General features: G+C 40.9%; 1 protein-coding gene across 6 annotated transcripts in view; it reads right to left on the reverse strand.

The window, feature by feature from the left end:
• GLI3 (GLI family zinc finger 3) overlaps positions 1-17,723 on the reverse strand; it is a 238,411-nt gene that overhangs the window by 51,652 nt on the left and 169,036 nt on the right. For 4 of the 6 annotated variants that reach the window (XM_083468758.1, XM_083468759.1, XM_083468760.1 and 1 more), the window contains 3 exons: positions 15,169-15,370; positions 2,163-2,379; positions 1,290-1,406 (listed from right to left, as the gene is read on the reverse strand). In XM_083468758.1, coding sequence (XP_083324884.1) covers positions 1,290-1,406; positions 2,163-2,379; positions 15,169-15,370 — 536 coding nt within the window. The remainder of the gene's footprint in view (positions 1-1,289; positions 1,407-2,162; positions 2,380-15,168; positions 15,371-17,723) is intronic. The other 2 variants (XM_083468761.1, XM_083468762.1) reach the window with 1 other exon arrangement.

Consider the following 17,723-nt stretch of genomic DNA (forward strand, 5'->3'; position numbering starts at 1 on the left):
TTTGGAGTTTCCTTACCTATACATTTTTTTGGTCCTTCCTTTCTAACAATGAAAACAAGAAGACTTATTGTAGTGATTCATGATTGCACACATATATGCAGCCACACAAAAGTACAGCAGTCATTTTATATCATTCTAGTATTATGGACTGTTATGCACCAGGGTGTAAAACTTCAGCATTCAACTCTTCTTAGACAGAGAAATACATTGAGTTAGCAAAGCTGACGGGGAAGATCCGGAATCGGCATGATGAACTGTTTCAAAAGGACTGGAGCAAATTTATATTATATATGAAAGAGTATTGTAAACATCTGAAAACGTTTGTAGCTTTGAGTTGAAATGTTTTGTAATGACATTATAAGGAACTGATTTACATTTAACAAGGGGAAATATAAAAATAAGAGAGAAGGTAAAAAAGTGGTTATAGAAATACTAAGATTAAAGTAAATATATATGGAAGTCAGGAAGAGGGGTGGGAGGAGGTCAATGCTCTGGTAAGAGCGGGGTTTGAGTTTATTGATGTATGTATGGATATTGTGATTACAAAGCCTGGGCAGCGTGTTTAGAGGTGCTGGGCTGCCCAGGCGACAAGACCCCCTCCCCCGACCTTGTTGATGTGGTCCAAAAGAAAAGCAGGAGGGAAAGGAAAATACATTTGACAGCAGCTTGGCTGCAGGAGTTGCCAGAAGGAGGTGCACAAGGCACCATCCAACTGCCTTAGGGACTCCACTCCAGGTTTGCGTTTACTCTTCAGCCTTTTCTTCTCCCAAAGATATCCCACAAGGCAGTGGAGGTTTAGGATCAGAGTTTTCCTAGCTGGGCTACCTTCCCAGGTTGACGAGCCCCATCTGACCCTCACTTCCATCTACAGCATGTGCAGAAATCACCTTCTTGACCACTGAACCCACTATTGGTCTCATCTGCTCAATCTGCCAGAGCTTGTTTTTGCATGCAGGGGAAGTCCCTAACTCACCAAGGTTTGAGACCCATTGATGACCCTCACTAGGTTTAGCTGTTCCCGGGGTGTGGTCGCTGTTGCATTCTGACAGCTTCTAGGAGTCACAGGTGAAAGATGAGTGCAGGGTGGGGACCAACGGTGGACAAGCTACACCAGAAGAAGCATGATTTTCGCCCCCCCCCATACTACTCCTCCCCTAACACCCCAGGATTAGGGACAGGTACACGGTATGTACATTGAGGCCATAGCCTCAGAGCCAAAATGTGCCAATAATTTGTGGATGATGAATAGCTAAGAGAAAAAGGGCATTTGTGGACCCTCGTTGATTTACCTGCATGCTTCCTGCACCTGGGCTGGGGAGGTCGTCATCTGGTTTTATCTTTGAACGCTTGTTATGCATCGGGTCACCTGTGCTGCTCACTGCAGACTCGCTCGTGGGTTTGCTCTGCTGTACAGATTTACGTCCCAAAAGATACAAATACATGATTTCAAACAGATACAAGCAGACCTTTCTGAGCAGCTTTATTTGGACAATTTCCAGAATATTTGCCTCTTTAGCAAAAACAACCAAGTCTCATAGCACCTTAAAGACCAACAAATTTATTATAGCATAAATTTTATAAACTACAGATGATTTAATCAGATGATAACATGTCTTGGGGGGGTATGTGTATACACACACACAGGTATATAGACATACAGGTGTGGGCATGTGTGTGTCTTAGAGGTGTGCATTAGTTTTGTGTATTTCCCAAACCGCAAGGCCCATAGGTGAGGTTTTCATATACACAAGTTAAATTGCCCTGTTAGCCAGGCGTCTTGTACGTGGCCGCTTTGCTTACAAACCAGGATCAGCAGGGGGAGTTTTGCCACTAACTTCTGTGGGATATGAATTGTACTCATTTTACTTTAGCTTATTACCGCTTCCTGCACCCTTTGCTTGAACATTCTAAAACTGTCAGATCCAAAACACAGAAACTGAAATATTTATAAGGGATGGAAAGCACTCTATCAATCTGAAACCATGATACACTCTGGGTAATTTATAATAAAAGATTGCATATACTGCTGCCCCAAGGTACTTGTTAGCCAATCTGCTCAGTGGCTGTGGTGATTAATCGCTAACATGACAATGTGGTTGGCTTACAAAAAAGACCCAAACAAATTAGCAGTGTGCCAAACCTTCTCTTCTATATTCCCTTACCTGTGTGGATTCCGATGGACCTGAACTGATCTGGACAGGATTCAAGACGCTAGGAATGCCAGGAATAGGCCTCTGCGTAGGAAAGGTTGGCGCAGGATGGATAAGTGGGGGGCTGTGTCCGAAGGCTGAGCCCAGGCTCTGCTGACGACTGAGGATTTGCTGATGCATCTGTTGAAGGGATACTGGGGTGGGAGGGTATGCGAAACTCAGAGCAGGGCTGCATTGCGAGGGAGGGAAAGGGGAGTAAGTAAAATTAGCCACAGAATCAAGCAAAGACACGTGACATTTTGGCAACTTCAAAACATGGTTGAGGATCATTAGTTCCAAACCATGGACTCAGCTATACAGCTGCAAATAAAACATTTCAAGTCTGCTTTAAGTGCATTATACAATGTGACACTAGATGGCGGCGGTGAGTCTTATGGAAAATTCAATGTATTTTTAAAGATGCTTTTTTAAAAAGCATTTTCAGAACACTATTTTATATGTGTGTATAGATTCCACCCATGAAACCACAGCTTCCCAGTTTGGACGAAACAGGAAAAATGTAGTTAATTAAAAACTCCCTGGGTTTAACTGCAGTGCACCAAGAAAGAGGCTCATGCATATCATGATGTTTTAACTGAAATATGACATTTGTTTACCTAGTTTCATGACGAAATATAGTTTGGCTGCTGAATGACACTCTTTTGGTAGATGCAAACATATATACAAAAACACTATATATGTCAAGTATTAAGCACAAATAAGTTATTCAATATCAAGAACAATGTAGCTTTGATCCTGATGGATAATACTGATTTTTGGCAACTAATTATTGACGGGACAACTGCCAATTGCTCTGATGCTCCTTCACCTCCCTCCATTCACGCCATCCCTCTCTCTCCTCTCTCCACAATGACCGCTATGATAACTGAATACAGTTACATTTCTCCCTCTTCTACTAAGGTCACAGTCCTAAACACAATTTTCACCATGTCAGCCTCATTAAATGCAGTGGGACAAGTTCCAGTGAACGTTTGTAGGATTTCAGTGCAGCGTGTTTGGCTGAGGATGCAGTCAGCCAAGCAAGTTCTACTCCTCTCAGCCTTGATGGGCTGCTACGCATTTGGGGTTGGGAGACAGAAGAAGGACCTGAGCAAGGCAGAAGGTCAGTTCACCACCACAACAGCTGCATGCGGAGCTCAGAGTCTTACTAGAATTAAAGGGACTTAAATACCAATAAAGGGATCTTATTCCTGCAGCAGAATTTAGGAGAAGGTGGGTCATACAAGGAGTGCTAGATTACCTGCTGCTTCTCTACCGAATTTTTGATTCTATTAAGCCAAAAGAAATAGGCCTCTATCTCTGGATTCATGTCCATGGTTTGAGGCAAGGTTATGATTTCATTTATTCAAACATCCAATATACAATAATGGTCCCTCCATATACTGGACATGCATGATTTCCTCAACTAGAATAAAGCCTGAACACTTTCTGCTATGGGCACTCTGTTATTCCAGACCAAATTAATATTCCCTAAATAAAAAAGACTTTCCTCTCTGAGGGGAAATTAAAATCTTACATTTGTGTGCATGACCTCCTTTCTTCCCCCAACAATGTCATCTGATAAGCACATCCTACCTCGGTGCCATCTTGCCCAAATGTCTGGAGTATGAAAAATATGCAGAATAACCTGGTTTACTTCATACAGTGTGTATTCTCCTACAAAGGAGGGTAGCAGGGATGGAGAACCTGTAGCCTTTCAGGTTACAACTCCCGCATTCAGGGCCACTGGCCATGCTGATGGGGGATGATAGCTGGAATCCAACAATATTTGGAGGGCCACAGATTCCCCATTCCTGTTCCGCAGCATTTAAGACTGCAAGTGATGACAGACTTCCGATACCATCTGTATGTAGCTGTGCTGCTGTATTATAGAAAGCAACGGTCAAGTTTCCTATTTTCATATTAAACTGGAATCACTGCAAAATACATCTCCTTGAGAGACTGTGTGTTGCAGTGACTAGCATGGAGAATAACCGGGTTCAAATCCCCGCTTAGTCATGGGGCTCATTGGATAATTTTGCAAAAGTCACCATTTCCCACTGCCTGACCCATCTGACAGGATAGAAACAAGCAGAAAAGGAGTCCCAAACAATTTCAGTAGGAAACATCCGATTTCCCTAAAAACATGCTGGGAACCAACTCTGTCTGTGCAACTGTATTATTTTACTCCTTGCTTTTTCAACAGTTGCATTTGATCCTCTCTACCGTCTTGTTGTGGGTGGGTAGACTACGTGTGGGTGGGTGTGCATGCCCCCTGACCTCCTTGGGGGAATTATTTTTTTAAAAAATGTAATGTATGTATTTCTTTGTTTTTTAAATGACTTAATTTGGATCTATTTGTCCCTAAAATCATATTAGTGGTGTTTTTTTTACAAGTACAAGAGGGTTAAAAGGATAGAACATAGGCATGCATGAGTTTGTATAGTATATTAATGAACCAAAGAGAGTAGTTGTACCACTCCAATCTCAGGTTTCTGAAAGGGAGTGTGTGTGTGTGTGTGTGTGTGTGAGAGAGAGAGAGAAATCATTGTGTTCCGTGATGAATGGCTTGTACACTGAAGAATAAATTGAACAAACTGGCATAGAGCTCAGTGAACATGAAATCAGCTATTAGAAGAAAGCTTGTGAACAAATTCTGAAGCTGATATGCATCTTTTGATTAATGTCCTATCAATCACCCATAGAGGCTACCTTAGCTAAGTCGTGCTGTAATCATTCATGGTTGCTTACAGGGAACATAGGCAAGGACTAAGGGGCTGCAATAACTGAATATTATTACCAATTTCCCCCTGACTCTTACAGTGAACAATTACTGTTTGGGGGACATTTCTGCCTCCTTTTATTAAAAGGATACAATGTGGAATGAAAAGGAAGTTCCTCAAAGGCTTCTAAAAATTTCCCTGGTATTTTTAAATTGGCAAACTATTACAACTGGGAGATCTTCACAGCAATAACAGTAACTTATTCGCATCGAACCTCCTCTCGCCACCTCTTTATGAGCTGTAGTCAATTGTACAAAAGTGCATAGTCAGGAGTGAGAATTGTTCTTTAGAAGGAATTCAAATTCTTTCACCTATTTCAGAATAATGCTTTCAGCTAATGTGCTTAATCATAGCAATAATTATGATGGCAGACTCTAAATTTGCATTAAACCCACCACTGACACTACAATGCACTTTGATTCCTGAAAATATGATACGTGTGCACATTTTTGTAGGTAATTAAATAAATTAGAGTAATTTATTAAATTAAAAAAAGACCATTGGATCTTAATTTTGATGGTAAGCCACTGGCAAAACTTGCAATGCTCCATTATATTCTTCAGAGACTTTGATCCAATCTATTCATTTCTACATCACAAGACCTAGAGAGCGGTTTCCCAGCACCATTTTGCCAGAGCATGGCTGTTTAGGCTAGAGCATACTCTGGGAAATACAGTAGAGTAATGAAGTGATGACAGGTATTAGCATGCATAATGGGCTTTAATAGACATTTATTGTTGCTTAACTGGGAGGGGGAGCAGGGCTTTCCCACCGGAATATTTCTACATTGAGGCTCATTGATCACTAATTTCAGAGGGGAAAGAGGTTAATCCATCAGTTTCTGCAACCAAACGGCACTGATAGAAATTCTTTAGGTGACATTCTGGATGGTCTGAGCTTTCCATCTTTGCAAACAAATGAGTGATATGACAAGCATGGTGTTCAAAACACATTTAACCAATTGATTTTCTCTCCCCCTTGTAATAAGATCTAGAGACATATGAAAGAGTGGACCATGAGCCAAGATTAAAGAAATTGCTTCACACAGAGGAACATAACACTGCAAGATTATCAATAAAACTACTGTAAAACACCATGTCATCCATTCTTTTTCTTTATCTAAAGTTTGTTATTGCAATAAATAGCTGTTATTGAACAGTTTGCCTTTTCCTACAGCTTTTCCAAATTTTAGTACAGGCAGGTTTCAATCTACTCTTAAAAAATACTGAGCAAACCATTTTTGTTATTGTACTTTCTCTTTGCTTTTGCAGAAATGACTAACTTGCAATATTCCTACAAGTCATAACGGGAGGCAGGCATAGTTTTTCTCAGGTGTAAAATGGAATGCAACAATATGCAGTGGGATCCCGAACTTGCTCACTCAGAAATAAATCCCACCAAGATCAATGTGACTTATTCCTTAAGCAAGCTAACACTGCAGCCTTATGGCTGCAAACCTCTGTGTTTAAACCCCAATTGGTATTTAATACTGAATTTTAAATTGTTGTAACTCGCCCTGGGACCCGCTGGTGAAGGGAAGGTAATAAATTTAATAAAATAACAACAAAAACAATATATCTACATAGACCAGGCAGCCCATGTTTTTGGAGTACAACTCCCACCATCCCTGACTGCTGGCCATGCTGGATGGGCTGATGAGAGTTGGGCACACGTAACCTCTGAAGGCATTCCACTGGCTACACTCATGCGCGTAAGAGCATGTTTCTGTAGGGTGCTGTTGTCTGATGCTAAGGGTTTAAACCCTTAAAATCTTTTTATTGGAACTCTGAACAAGGCAAAAGCAATTATCACTCAGAGACTTTATGATATCGAATTACAACAAGAAGGCACCCTACTCCCGGAGACGTATAGATGTTTAAAAGCTTGGCCTAATTTTGCAGCTGCCCCTTAACTAACATCACTAACGAAGCCTATAGATGGGCTTTCTCTAGAGCCCGCTTTGAGACAATGCCCTCAGCAGTGCTGTACGGCAAATTCACGCGGGTTCCAATGCATGCGCGTCTCTGCTCTTGTATGTCTAATAAGGTAGAATCTGTCACACACATTCTTCTATTTTGCGAATTTTATAGTGAAGAACGAGTTCAACTTATTTTACTGCTTCTATCAAAATTTATACCCCTTCAATATTATTTGGGATCCTCCCCCGAAATTCTTCGAAAATTTCTCCTGGAAGATTCCTCAAGCTCAGTATCATATGAGGTGGCTAAATTTTGCACTTTAGTAATTAGGAAGCATAAATCTCTTCTGTTGAATAGCACACTGCGAAGTTCCCTTGTGTAACCTTTTTTCTTTTCTGAGGTTGTTGTTGATTTCTTGTTGTTTGATCTTGTGGTGTTTAGTGTCACTGGCTTTGGCCGCAATAAAACTTGAAAACTTGAACTTGATGCTAAGGAGCAAAGAGGGCCTGCAGGTCAGCAATGCAGAACTGAACTGCAAAGCCATTATCCATAGGGCTAGTCCAGATACAGTGATTTCTATGGCCAGTACCCATACAGCATTGGCCCAGCTGTAAAGACCACTCACATCTGTATAGCAAGAGAAGGTGATAGTAAATAAACCTGTCCAGTCTTGACTAGCTAGCAAAAAGTGTATTTCACACACAGCCCATTTCAATTCCCAGAGTTTCTTGTGGAAAACCTGAGAATTAGAGCCGTTTATGCTTATAACACAAATGGATTTGAAATGCCAGGCTCACCTCATGTACCATATTGAGGGGGTTTCGAATAAGAAAAAAAATTCAATGGCTGAGTATATGCAAATTTGTGTTTTCTCTCTTCTTTCTTTTGGAATGAAGTGCCTACAGACGCTTGTGCCCCAGGGTGGTCTGCTACAATAGACCAAATGCCCCATTGACCAGAGAACTTCTTCACTCAAGTTTTTTTCTCCCTAAAAAGGGGGGGGGGTTGGGGGAGGGGGTGGAAACAGACCCCCCCAAAATGCAAGAACGGGGCTCCACAGAACTGGGGATTTTCATGGAGGCTCTGTCTCATAATTTATGCTGCTCTTTCACAACATGAACACTCCAGGTAATATGCGCTAGAGAAGAGTTAGGTGCCTATTGTTCTCTATGGGCCTAATTCTGTTGGATTGCCGAGGAGTTCTATGTACGGCAAAACCAGGAAGGCAAACACACACACACCCTTATTAATCTGTTGTTATGTTTGTTTCACATTTTACAGTGTGTTTCTAAAACTCTGCAAGAAGAGGAATAGACCAGGGGTTTAAAAAGCTAAGGGAGAACACCATTAATGTGTTTGTGTTCAAGGATTAGAAGGCTTTAACGAAAAACAACAACTCAGTTTTTTATTCCATTTCCAATATTATAACAGATTTCAGAAGGAATGTGCCAGCGTGGACTGGCTTTATATTTTATTCCTTTTTTCATTTCCCGTGAACTCTCTGCTCCTACGGCTGCAACCTTCTTTGCCTCTAATCCCCATTCTCTAAAATTTTAAAACTGGAGGTAAAACAGGTCAGCAAATTACATTTCGATTACATGAGGGCATCATATTTTATGGAACTGACTTCAAGAAGAAGAAAAGCAGACCTTATAATCAAAACCAAACATTGTGGCTATTTTGTGGCTGTCCTCCTAAGTAGGTCACATTGTTGCTGGTCACAGTTGTGGAATTTACCTCAAAACAGCTGTCGTTAATTGTTAAGATATACAGTATTCTCTTTCGTGCACATTTGTCAAAACAGTCCATAACAGATATACAAGCTCCGGTTTTAAGAAAACTGTGAGAGAGTCAAAAAAGATCCATAAGATATGGCTGTTGGAAATGAAGAACCTCTCTCTGATTTTCATGTCTCAGTCATTCACTCCAATTTCTACAGCATAGTAAGGTTGGGTAGAAAGTTTTCTTGGATGCAAACTGCCATGGCATTTTTATATCCTTTGATAAATTGTTCAGGTTTCCCTCACCAAATTCTCCTTGATAAGTTGCAATTTATTTAAATTAACATTTATTTTTAAATTTAGGTGGCAAACCACCACCATATAGTTTGAAGTCTTTTGAATTTCAGTTGTACACGAGAACTCTATAACATGTATCTGAGAGCTTAGTTGTCTTACTTCTGACTTCCTCTCTGCTCTCTTAGTTGCAAAAGAAGATCCCACATAGCATGGGTTTTTGTTGGGGGGGGGTGTGTTGTCTGAGAAACCCAACTCCAAGGGGCCCAAGGACACATGACAGTATTTGTGCAGGTTTTTGAACCAATGCCAGTGGGTACATAACTGTGCACAAAATTTCATTCCTCAAAAGCTTAGATGCTTACATGCAGCAAAACGTTAAACCGGGATCAGCATCATAATGTTTTGTTTCATCTGCCCATCCTGCTGAATTCTGGTCTAATAGTTTTCCAAATGCCACGGCAGCATCAGCCAAGCAGAGGTTCTAGTTGGATAAATGTTATTTCTTTGTGTTTTTAGATACATGCCTTGTTTTATTCAGCTGCTTCATTTGACAAATGCCTACCAGTTTGTAACATTTGTTTCATTTCAACAAATTTATTTAGGGGCATTCTGCAGAGCATTGATATATTTAATATATAGCTCTGAAATGTGCTTTGTTCTATTATATATGCAATATTTATGCTGGCAGTCTCCTACTGAACTATTAACCAAAATTGTGTACTCTTGACTCATCATGTTTGCACTGTGTTTAACACTCAGAATATTTTTACTCCTGAAGTCTTAAGTGTTCTTTAGCTAACTTCCATTGGATGAAGTTGATGTTTTCTACTTTATTTAAATTTGCCTTTCATTGCACTTCCATTGTAGTTTTAGTTTTCTTACTGAATAAGAGGCAATAATGGTTTCTTTACAATTTCCACCAGTGCTTACCCATTATCTGTTTTATTTTATCTTTTATAACAAACTGTATTTCTCTTCCTGAAAAAGAGCATTGCTATACATAAACCATTGTTAACACAGGTTGTTGGTGCAGTATTGAAGACGGATGAACTTTCGCCATTTCCAAATTATAACCACTAGAATCTCCTTAAAGCAGAGGTTTTTAGAGATTATAATTTTGAAATGACAGAAGCACTTTTATTAGTTTTCCCTGCCTCCCTGAAGGAGTTGGTGGTGACGCCATGCCAGTTTTCTCTGTTGATTTTCTTTCCTTACTCAGCAAGTTGCTAGATAACATTGAGTATTTAGACCTACGGTATTCTAATCTGACTTTCAGACTAGTTTTAGAACAGAAGCCACTTTGGTTGTTCTAGCTGACAACTTTCACTGGGAGACAGGTAAAGCATGCCCTGTTAACTTGGGCTTTTTATAATTAAGTTTTGGTGGTTAAATTTAATTTATTGTAGGATTTGGCTTGGCTTAACAATACAGTCATACCTTGGTTTTTGAACAGCTTAGTTCTCAAATGTTTTGGCTCCCAAACACCACAAACCTGGAAGTGACTGTTCCAGTTTGCAAACTATTTGTGGAAGCTGAACATTCAACAACATCCAATTGGCTTCAGAAGCTGCACTTTGGTTTCCGAATGTTTTGGAAGTTGAACGGACCTCTGGAACGGATTCCGTTTGACTTCCAAGGTACGACTGTACTGCTCACTTGGTCTGATCTGCAAATATGGTTTATTGCATGCTGATATATTTAATTGCTGCTTTTTATTTATTTGTATATTGGTATGCTCTTATACAAAGAGTGTTTTCAAAATTTGTAATGCTCTAATGGAATTTTGTTGGGGTGTTAGGGGAGGGTCAGTATCTCTGGTGGGGGACATCGCATGCTCTTTCTGGGTGCCTTATCCACCAGGCAGACATAGCATCATATTGTATTAGGCTGAGCAAACATCACTGCTGGTGATCATCACTGGCCACCTGCAGTTGAGACACACAGTCAGAAGGTTCACATATCACAGCTCTTTTGAGATCTGTCACACTCGGACAGGGGATGACACTTTGAATGATCCTCCATTTGAATAACCAGGAGAGCATTCACACGTGCGAAGTGCAATGCACAGGTCAACCTATACACAGAATTCATCTCATGAAGCTTGGTTTGGAGCATCTATGAAATCTCAAATCTTCAAATGAACAAAAACAATGGGTTGATATGGCATTATTTAAGGCTTATGGGGGGATCTGATGCTGAGAGACATCTGGTTCTTTTTTATGCTCTTTGTATTTTTAAATGGCTACAATAACTTAATCCAGCCCTTCTGTCTGTTTATATATTTTGCATTCCTTATTTCTAGGGCAAAGTATTACTAAATATATAGAGCTTGTGTAAAATTTTGCATATTCAATGAGTGGAAACCTTTGCTGAAAAGCAATACAAATCACACAGCAATGACTTTCACAGTCTCTTGCCCCCCATGTCTCAGAAGTTTTGCTGACCTGTTGCTTCTTGGGTAGCTGAGGGAATGCAAGACTTTCTAAAGCCTTAAAAGTCGGGGGGCGGGCCTTTTTTGCATAGCTCCATCTGGTATGGAAGATTTGAAAGAAAATGTACAAGGAGAATTCAAAGAGCCCATGGAAAACTACTGTTTTCAATGTTAGTACAAGTGCAACCAAATACTTTTGGGCTCAGCAACATTTCAACCCAAAATGGGGGGGGGGGATAGCAGTGGCGTAGCGTGGGTTGTCAGCACCCGGGGCAAGGCAAGTAATTTGCGCCCCCTAACCTGTGGATTTGCGCCCCCTAACCCGTGGATTTGCGCCCCCTAACCCTAACCCCCAGATGTTGCGCCCGGTGCGGCCGGCCCCCCCTGCACCCCCCACGCTACGCCACTGGGGGATAGGAATAATTAGGGGAAAGCCCATTACTTGGAGCTCTATGGCATATAAATATTGTTCAGGATTATAAATAACTCATTAAAGGCATAAATTAAGAAATGTATGTGCCCATCCTACTGTAATACTGTGATGAGCCACCCTTCTCTAACGTGTGACCCACCCTTTCCCACTCAAACCTAACATGGCAAATCTGAGCTTCCGTTATCAGAATAGGAATGAAAAGATGAAATTGGTTTGTTGCTGTTCAATATTCCCCACAAGATTTCCATGGAACTGTAGAGTTGGAAGGGACCCCAAAGGTCCTCTAGTCCAACGCCTTGCAATGCAGGAATCTCAACTAAAGCACCCATGACAGATAGTCATCCAACATCTGCTTAAAAACCTTCAGTGAAGGAGAGTCCACCACCTTCCAAGGAAGTCCATTCCACTGTCCTTCCTGATGTTTAGCCAGAATCTCCTTTCTTGTAACTTAAAGCCAATGTTTGGGCCTACCCTCCGGAGCAGGAAAAATAAGCTCGTTCCATCTTCCATGTGACAGTCCTTTAGCTCCTAGATAGACGGTTCCCTTGTTGCTTTTTCCATCTTCTGGGAAATGAAACTGACATTTTATTAAGCCACTACATTGCCCAGTTAAGTGTGGATCTGCACCCTTTGGTATGGTTGCCAAATCAGATTCAGAGGGCTGACGTACTTTTAAGGATTGCACAGAAGAGAATTTTGCCAGTATGGCTTACTGCATCACTGTAGCAATGGGATGCAGAAAGGTTTATTATTATCTGATATTTTTAATGCAACATTTATAGTTACAGAAGTCCTTGTGCCATCCACACCTCAAGAAGTTAGAAATTGGTGCAATTCATTAAAAGTGGCCCAATTTCCTATCAGCTTTCCTATACATGCACAGTATACTAACACATGATAGGGTCTCTCTCTGTGTGTGTGTCCAACTCCCACAGTCCTTTTTATAGTTGCGACAATTTGATTTTTTGGTATCATTTTTGAATCTTATTCCAACTATGCATTGCTACACATTAAGTGCATATAGATCAAATGACATTTAAAAAAACCACAGTTACTGAAAGAATTCATCTGGTAATTCATCATTTTATTTTATTTTATTTTTGTAGTTTTTCACATTTAGGAACAACTCAGTTATCCATGAGCAACACCTTGTGTGCTAAACCCATTTACTTGAGAGTAAGTCCCATTGGTTTCACTGGGATTCCAGTGAAGGGCATAAGCCTGAGAAACATAGCAAAGGACTTGGGCCTATGCTCTTGCAATAGGAAGCTGCCCCTCAGCTTCATGGTTTTCTAGAATAAAAATATCCAAGAAAGGTAAACTAATTTCTTCATGTAAATCGAGTCAGTCAATATCACAAGTCAATTGTAGCAATGCCCCTCTTATAAACAGCAGATTAGGAAAGCAAAGCAGACCAAGTTGGTTTTTCTTTCCCTGAATCCAAGCCCTTCAGGAGTGAGTGTTCTAGTCCTTCCTCCTGCTGTTTAAACTTGCCTCAACCTCTTGGCCCCCAACTGCTTAATCTCTTCCCAACTTTGTTTAGCTTAATCTGAGCCAAGAAGCAAAGTGAAAGAAACTAGATCTTGCAAAAATCAGCCTGCAATTAACAAAACCTTATTAATGTCACATTTCTGCTCAGGTAGCCCAAAATGGGTCAAGATATAAGAAAAAAGTGATGGTTATTTTCAGAGCTTGATCCTAGAGAGGAAAAGTACATTGGAATTAAACACAGTGAGGTTGGTTCCATGTGTCGTGTGTATCTTTACCTTGAGAATGGTTTTAGGTCTACCCCAAAAAAGTCAACAGAACATGTGTTGACTCATGCAAAATCTTAGCTCACACTGCCTGTGCAATATGCAAAGGGGATGTGTGTAAATTTCACCTGGACTGACACACATGACATAAGCATGTGGAAATCCTTCACTTTTCAGATAGAAAGAATGAAGACACACAAATCATCCACACATCCAACAAATCAATAAATCTGACATCAGGAATCACAAGACAGAGAAGCCAGTAGGAGAACACTTCAATATCCCAGGACATTCAATACAGGATCTCAAAGCAGCTGTCTTATTACAAAACAATTTCAGAAATAGACTTGAAAGAGAAGTTGCTGAATTACAACTTATTACTAAACTGAAAACTATGGAGAGACCTGGCCTGAACAGAGATATTGGATTCTTGTCTCATTACATATGCTAAAGCTATTTTTGGTCATCTGCATACTATCCCTTGCTTTTTTCTGTAGGACTAATTGCAGTCGTCAACAGGTTTACCATACCCATTGAGTCAATCACCCATCTCCTACTATCCTTCTGAGAAAAACCCCACTCTCCCTCCCACTATATATAAGAGTCTGGTGACTTCTGTTTCAGAGTATCAAAAGATGTCTGCATGCACACAAAAGCTTATACCTAGAACAAACTTAGTTGGTCTCTAAGGTGCCACTGGACAATTTTTAATATTTTTTTATTTCAACTGCGTCAGACCAACAAGGCTACCTACCTGAATCAAAACATGAGGATCATGCATAAAGGTTGTAGCTTAACAATATTAAATGAGCATATGGTCAAGTACAGGACATATTTAGATTAACCATAATCTATGGATGGTTATTTACAGATGGTTATTGAATCTATCCTAACCAGATTCTACAACATATTATGCTGTACCATATTTCCAGCAAAGATTCCAAACTGAAATAATTTTGGGGCTGAATTTCAGAACAGCCCTTTTGGAATTTCCTCCAAGGAAACTAAAGAGCAAAAGAATTGGAAAGAGCAGTTTATTTCTTCCACCCCATTTTTAAAATTTGTTATGAAATTGTGCAATAGAACAATTTAAAACAAGAGGGATACATTACACACACACACACACACACACACACACACACACACACACACACACGGTTTAGCTCTATGTGATAACCAGGCCATTGCAACAGGTGATTTTAGTGGGTTTTGCAGATCAAGTCTAACCTTTCAAATCCAGCAGCCTCCCAACATCCTTATGTTTCACCAAAACTACGACCTCCAAAGCAGTTAGTAAGTGGTACACGCTGTTCAACCGAGGGCCACATGCATCCATGCAAACATAACCAGAAATGTGTTGCACAACTAGAATGCTCTTCAAAAGTTGTACCCAAAGCATTTTATCCAAACACATTTGCTTGCTGTGGGTCTTTTGTTTTTCTGGAAAGCTGTGCTATACTAAATGCACCTCAGAAATCAGCTTTTCAAAACTGCAACTTCATTTAGAAATTTTAATTTAATTTCCTTTTGATGGGACACGATAAACAGTAGTTAATAAAAGTATCTAAAACACCAAATAAGGCGTTTCACTCTTGCACGATTTATATACATCAATCATCCCTGTATGTTGTCAGCCCTTACCTTATTGCACTTGCAGATAAATGGCCGTAGGAACCACTTGCTGAAGAACTGCTACGGGAATTGTTGAGAATTGTGACCAAGGAGTTTGGAGATGTCCGGATCATGGTCTGAAGGTCAAAGCTATGATCAGACAGAGGTGATAGGGACAGTGTTCGCTTTCGGCTTGGTCTAGATGGCAGCCTGGGACTTGGAAACCTGGCGCCTGTTATGTAAACAAAAACAATTATCTACCCAAGTACCTGAGCCTCTTTATTTATTACTACTGGCTATGGATGTAAAGAGTCGCCACAGCAGTACGACGTGCTTTTGACAAGCCCACTCTTTCCACTTATGATCTACTGGCTACGATTTAAGAAAATTAGGAAGAAAAATTTATCTTTCCATTGCTTACCTCAGGGGAGCTCTGTTTATTAATGTGCAAGCAAAATGATAAATTGCTAAACAAAAGGAAAAGACTTTTATGTGTTATCCTTCTCATTTCTGGTGATTTATGAATCTGATGGCTGCTTAGACATTCACATCATTAATTCACTAGAAGCAAGGAGACGGAGTGGTTCAAATCTGAGCTACCGGCGAACCCAAAGCCCTACCACATTAATGAAAAAAGCCAACAAGGACTTCTAAAACACAAATGGAGATCAAGATTCTGTTTTCAGTTGGTTCATAATTTCTGTTTGAACAATGCTGAATTCAAGATAAGCGTGAATAAAATAATATCGTTTTGAAAGCATTTAGGACATATCTGTCTCACCTTTGCTCCCAGGAGCTCACAGTGGTTTTAAAGTTGCCCAGCAACACGCTGGGACAGTGATTTTCCCAAAGCCATGGCCAAGTCCAAATGGACTGGGGACCTTTTTCAGCCCAAGGGCATGGGCAGTTTTCCAGGCCCAACATAGCAGGGATGGAAACAGTCACAGCAAGCAAAGCAATGGGTGTGTTTGCTTCATTCCAGCCACACAAAAGCCAGAAGAAGAAGAAGAAGAAGAAGAAGAAGAAGAAGAAGAAGAAGAGGAGGAGGAGGAGGAGGAGGAGGAGTTTGGATTTGATATCCCGCCTTTCACTCCCCTTCAGGAGTCTCAAAGTGGCTAACATTCTCCTTTCCCTTCCTCCCCCACAACAAACACTCTGTGAGGTGAGTGGGGCTGAGAGACTTCACAGAAGTGTGACTGGCCCAAGGTCACCCAGCAGCTGCATGTGGAGGAGTGGAGACACGAACCCGGTTTCCCAGATTACGTGACTATCGCTCTTAACCACTACACCACACTGGCTCTGACCATTCCTTCAAACTTTACTATGAATCAGCAGCATTCTGTTGGTTGAAAGATTGGCTGCTTCTTGAGACCATTCCTTGCCCGGCTCCCCCCTCATCCCCATCTGCATTATCTCAGTCCAGTGACACATTCCAGTCAGGCAGAATCACTCAGAGAGGGAGCAGAGTAGGGCTGGTGACAAGGCATGACCTATGGCGAGTCCTGGGAGTCTAACAGAGTCTCCTGGAGGGGCACATTCACTGCCCCAGATCTGGCATTTTTTAGCCCTGCTTTAAACACTATTTTTACACCAGCTCTTTCATTGATTGTGAACAGCTCTTTCACTATTTATTCACGTGACTGGGCTTATCAGCTGTAAGGCTTCATTACACAATTTGTACAATACCTCTGGTATTTTATTATCCACCACTTGAAAAGTGGATATGAAAGTATTTTGCAGGTTTTTAAAATTAAAGCTTGGAAGTTCTCAGAGCAACTACAGTGGAATTCCCTTTCCACTAATAAATGCAGGTTATGATCCAGCCAAGGGATTTTATGTTCAGTTCGGTGGGGAAGATTAAAGGATGCGGTTAACCCTTGAGGGTCTGCATTTACATTTGGCTGACACGCCCAATGTGGCATATCTATTCTACCAACCACCTTGGTAATCCTTTTCATTCAAGGGATTCAAAGTCCCCACTTTAATGTTCTACTTTTTCCACTCTTCACTAGTATTTCTACTAATACTACTCTTTTCCTATCCTCAAGAAAAGAAGACTAGTCCTATTGGTTGGAACACATAACGCCCCCCCCCCAGCCCAGTATGCTGCCTCCAATGATGTCTGGACCAAGAAGACTGTGGGGCGGCGATTGCATAAACATGACAGGGCACCAACAAAGTGCTGAGTCTCCTCATCTCCCCCTGCTGTGCATTTGTTCAAAGTCTTAAACTTGGTATTTGAATGCTTGCTTTATTGCTTCTATCACTACATGATCTGATCTCTAGTTACGTTCCCATCTGCGCTTCATTTTGGGACTCTCTTTGGCCGTAACCCCACAGATAAGACTGCCAACAAGAGTGTCAGTTATCTGCCATCTGGACTGTGGTTCTCGTCTTGCTTCTTCTACATCTGTATAACCAGCAGGCCTCCATGTTGTTCCAATCTTGCTCCGGATACCGCGTTGACGAGTCAGCATTTAAAAGTGAATGTAAAGATTTTTTTATTCCTCAGGCTCCTTATAATTTAACCTTTTTCATCTCTGTTTTACAGGCCTGGCGGTTACTGTGTGCCTGCCTGCTACTTC

The sequence above is a fragment of the Podarcis liolepis genome (genome assembly GCF_965112155.1).
Source record: "Podarcis liolepis genome assembly, chromosome: 12".
NCBI classification, from domain to species: Eukaryota; Metazoa; Chordata; class Lepidosauria; order Squamata; family Lacertidae; genus Podarcis; species Podarcis liolepis.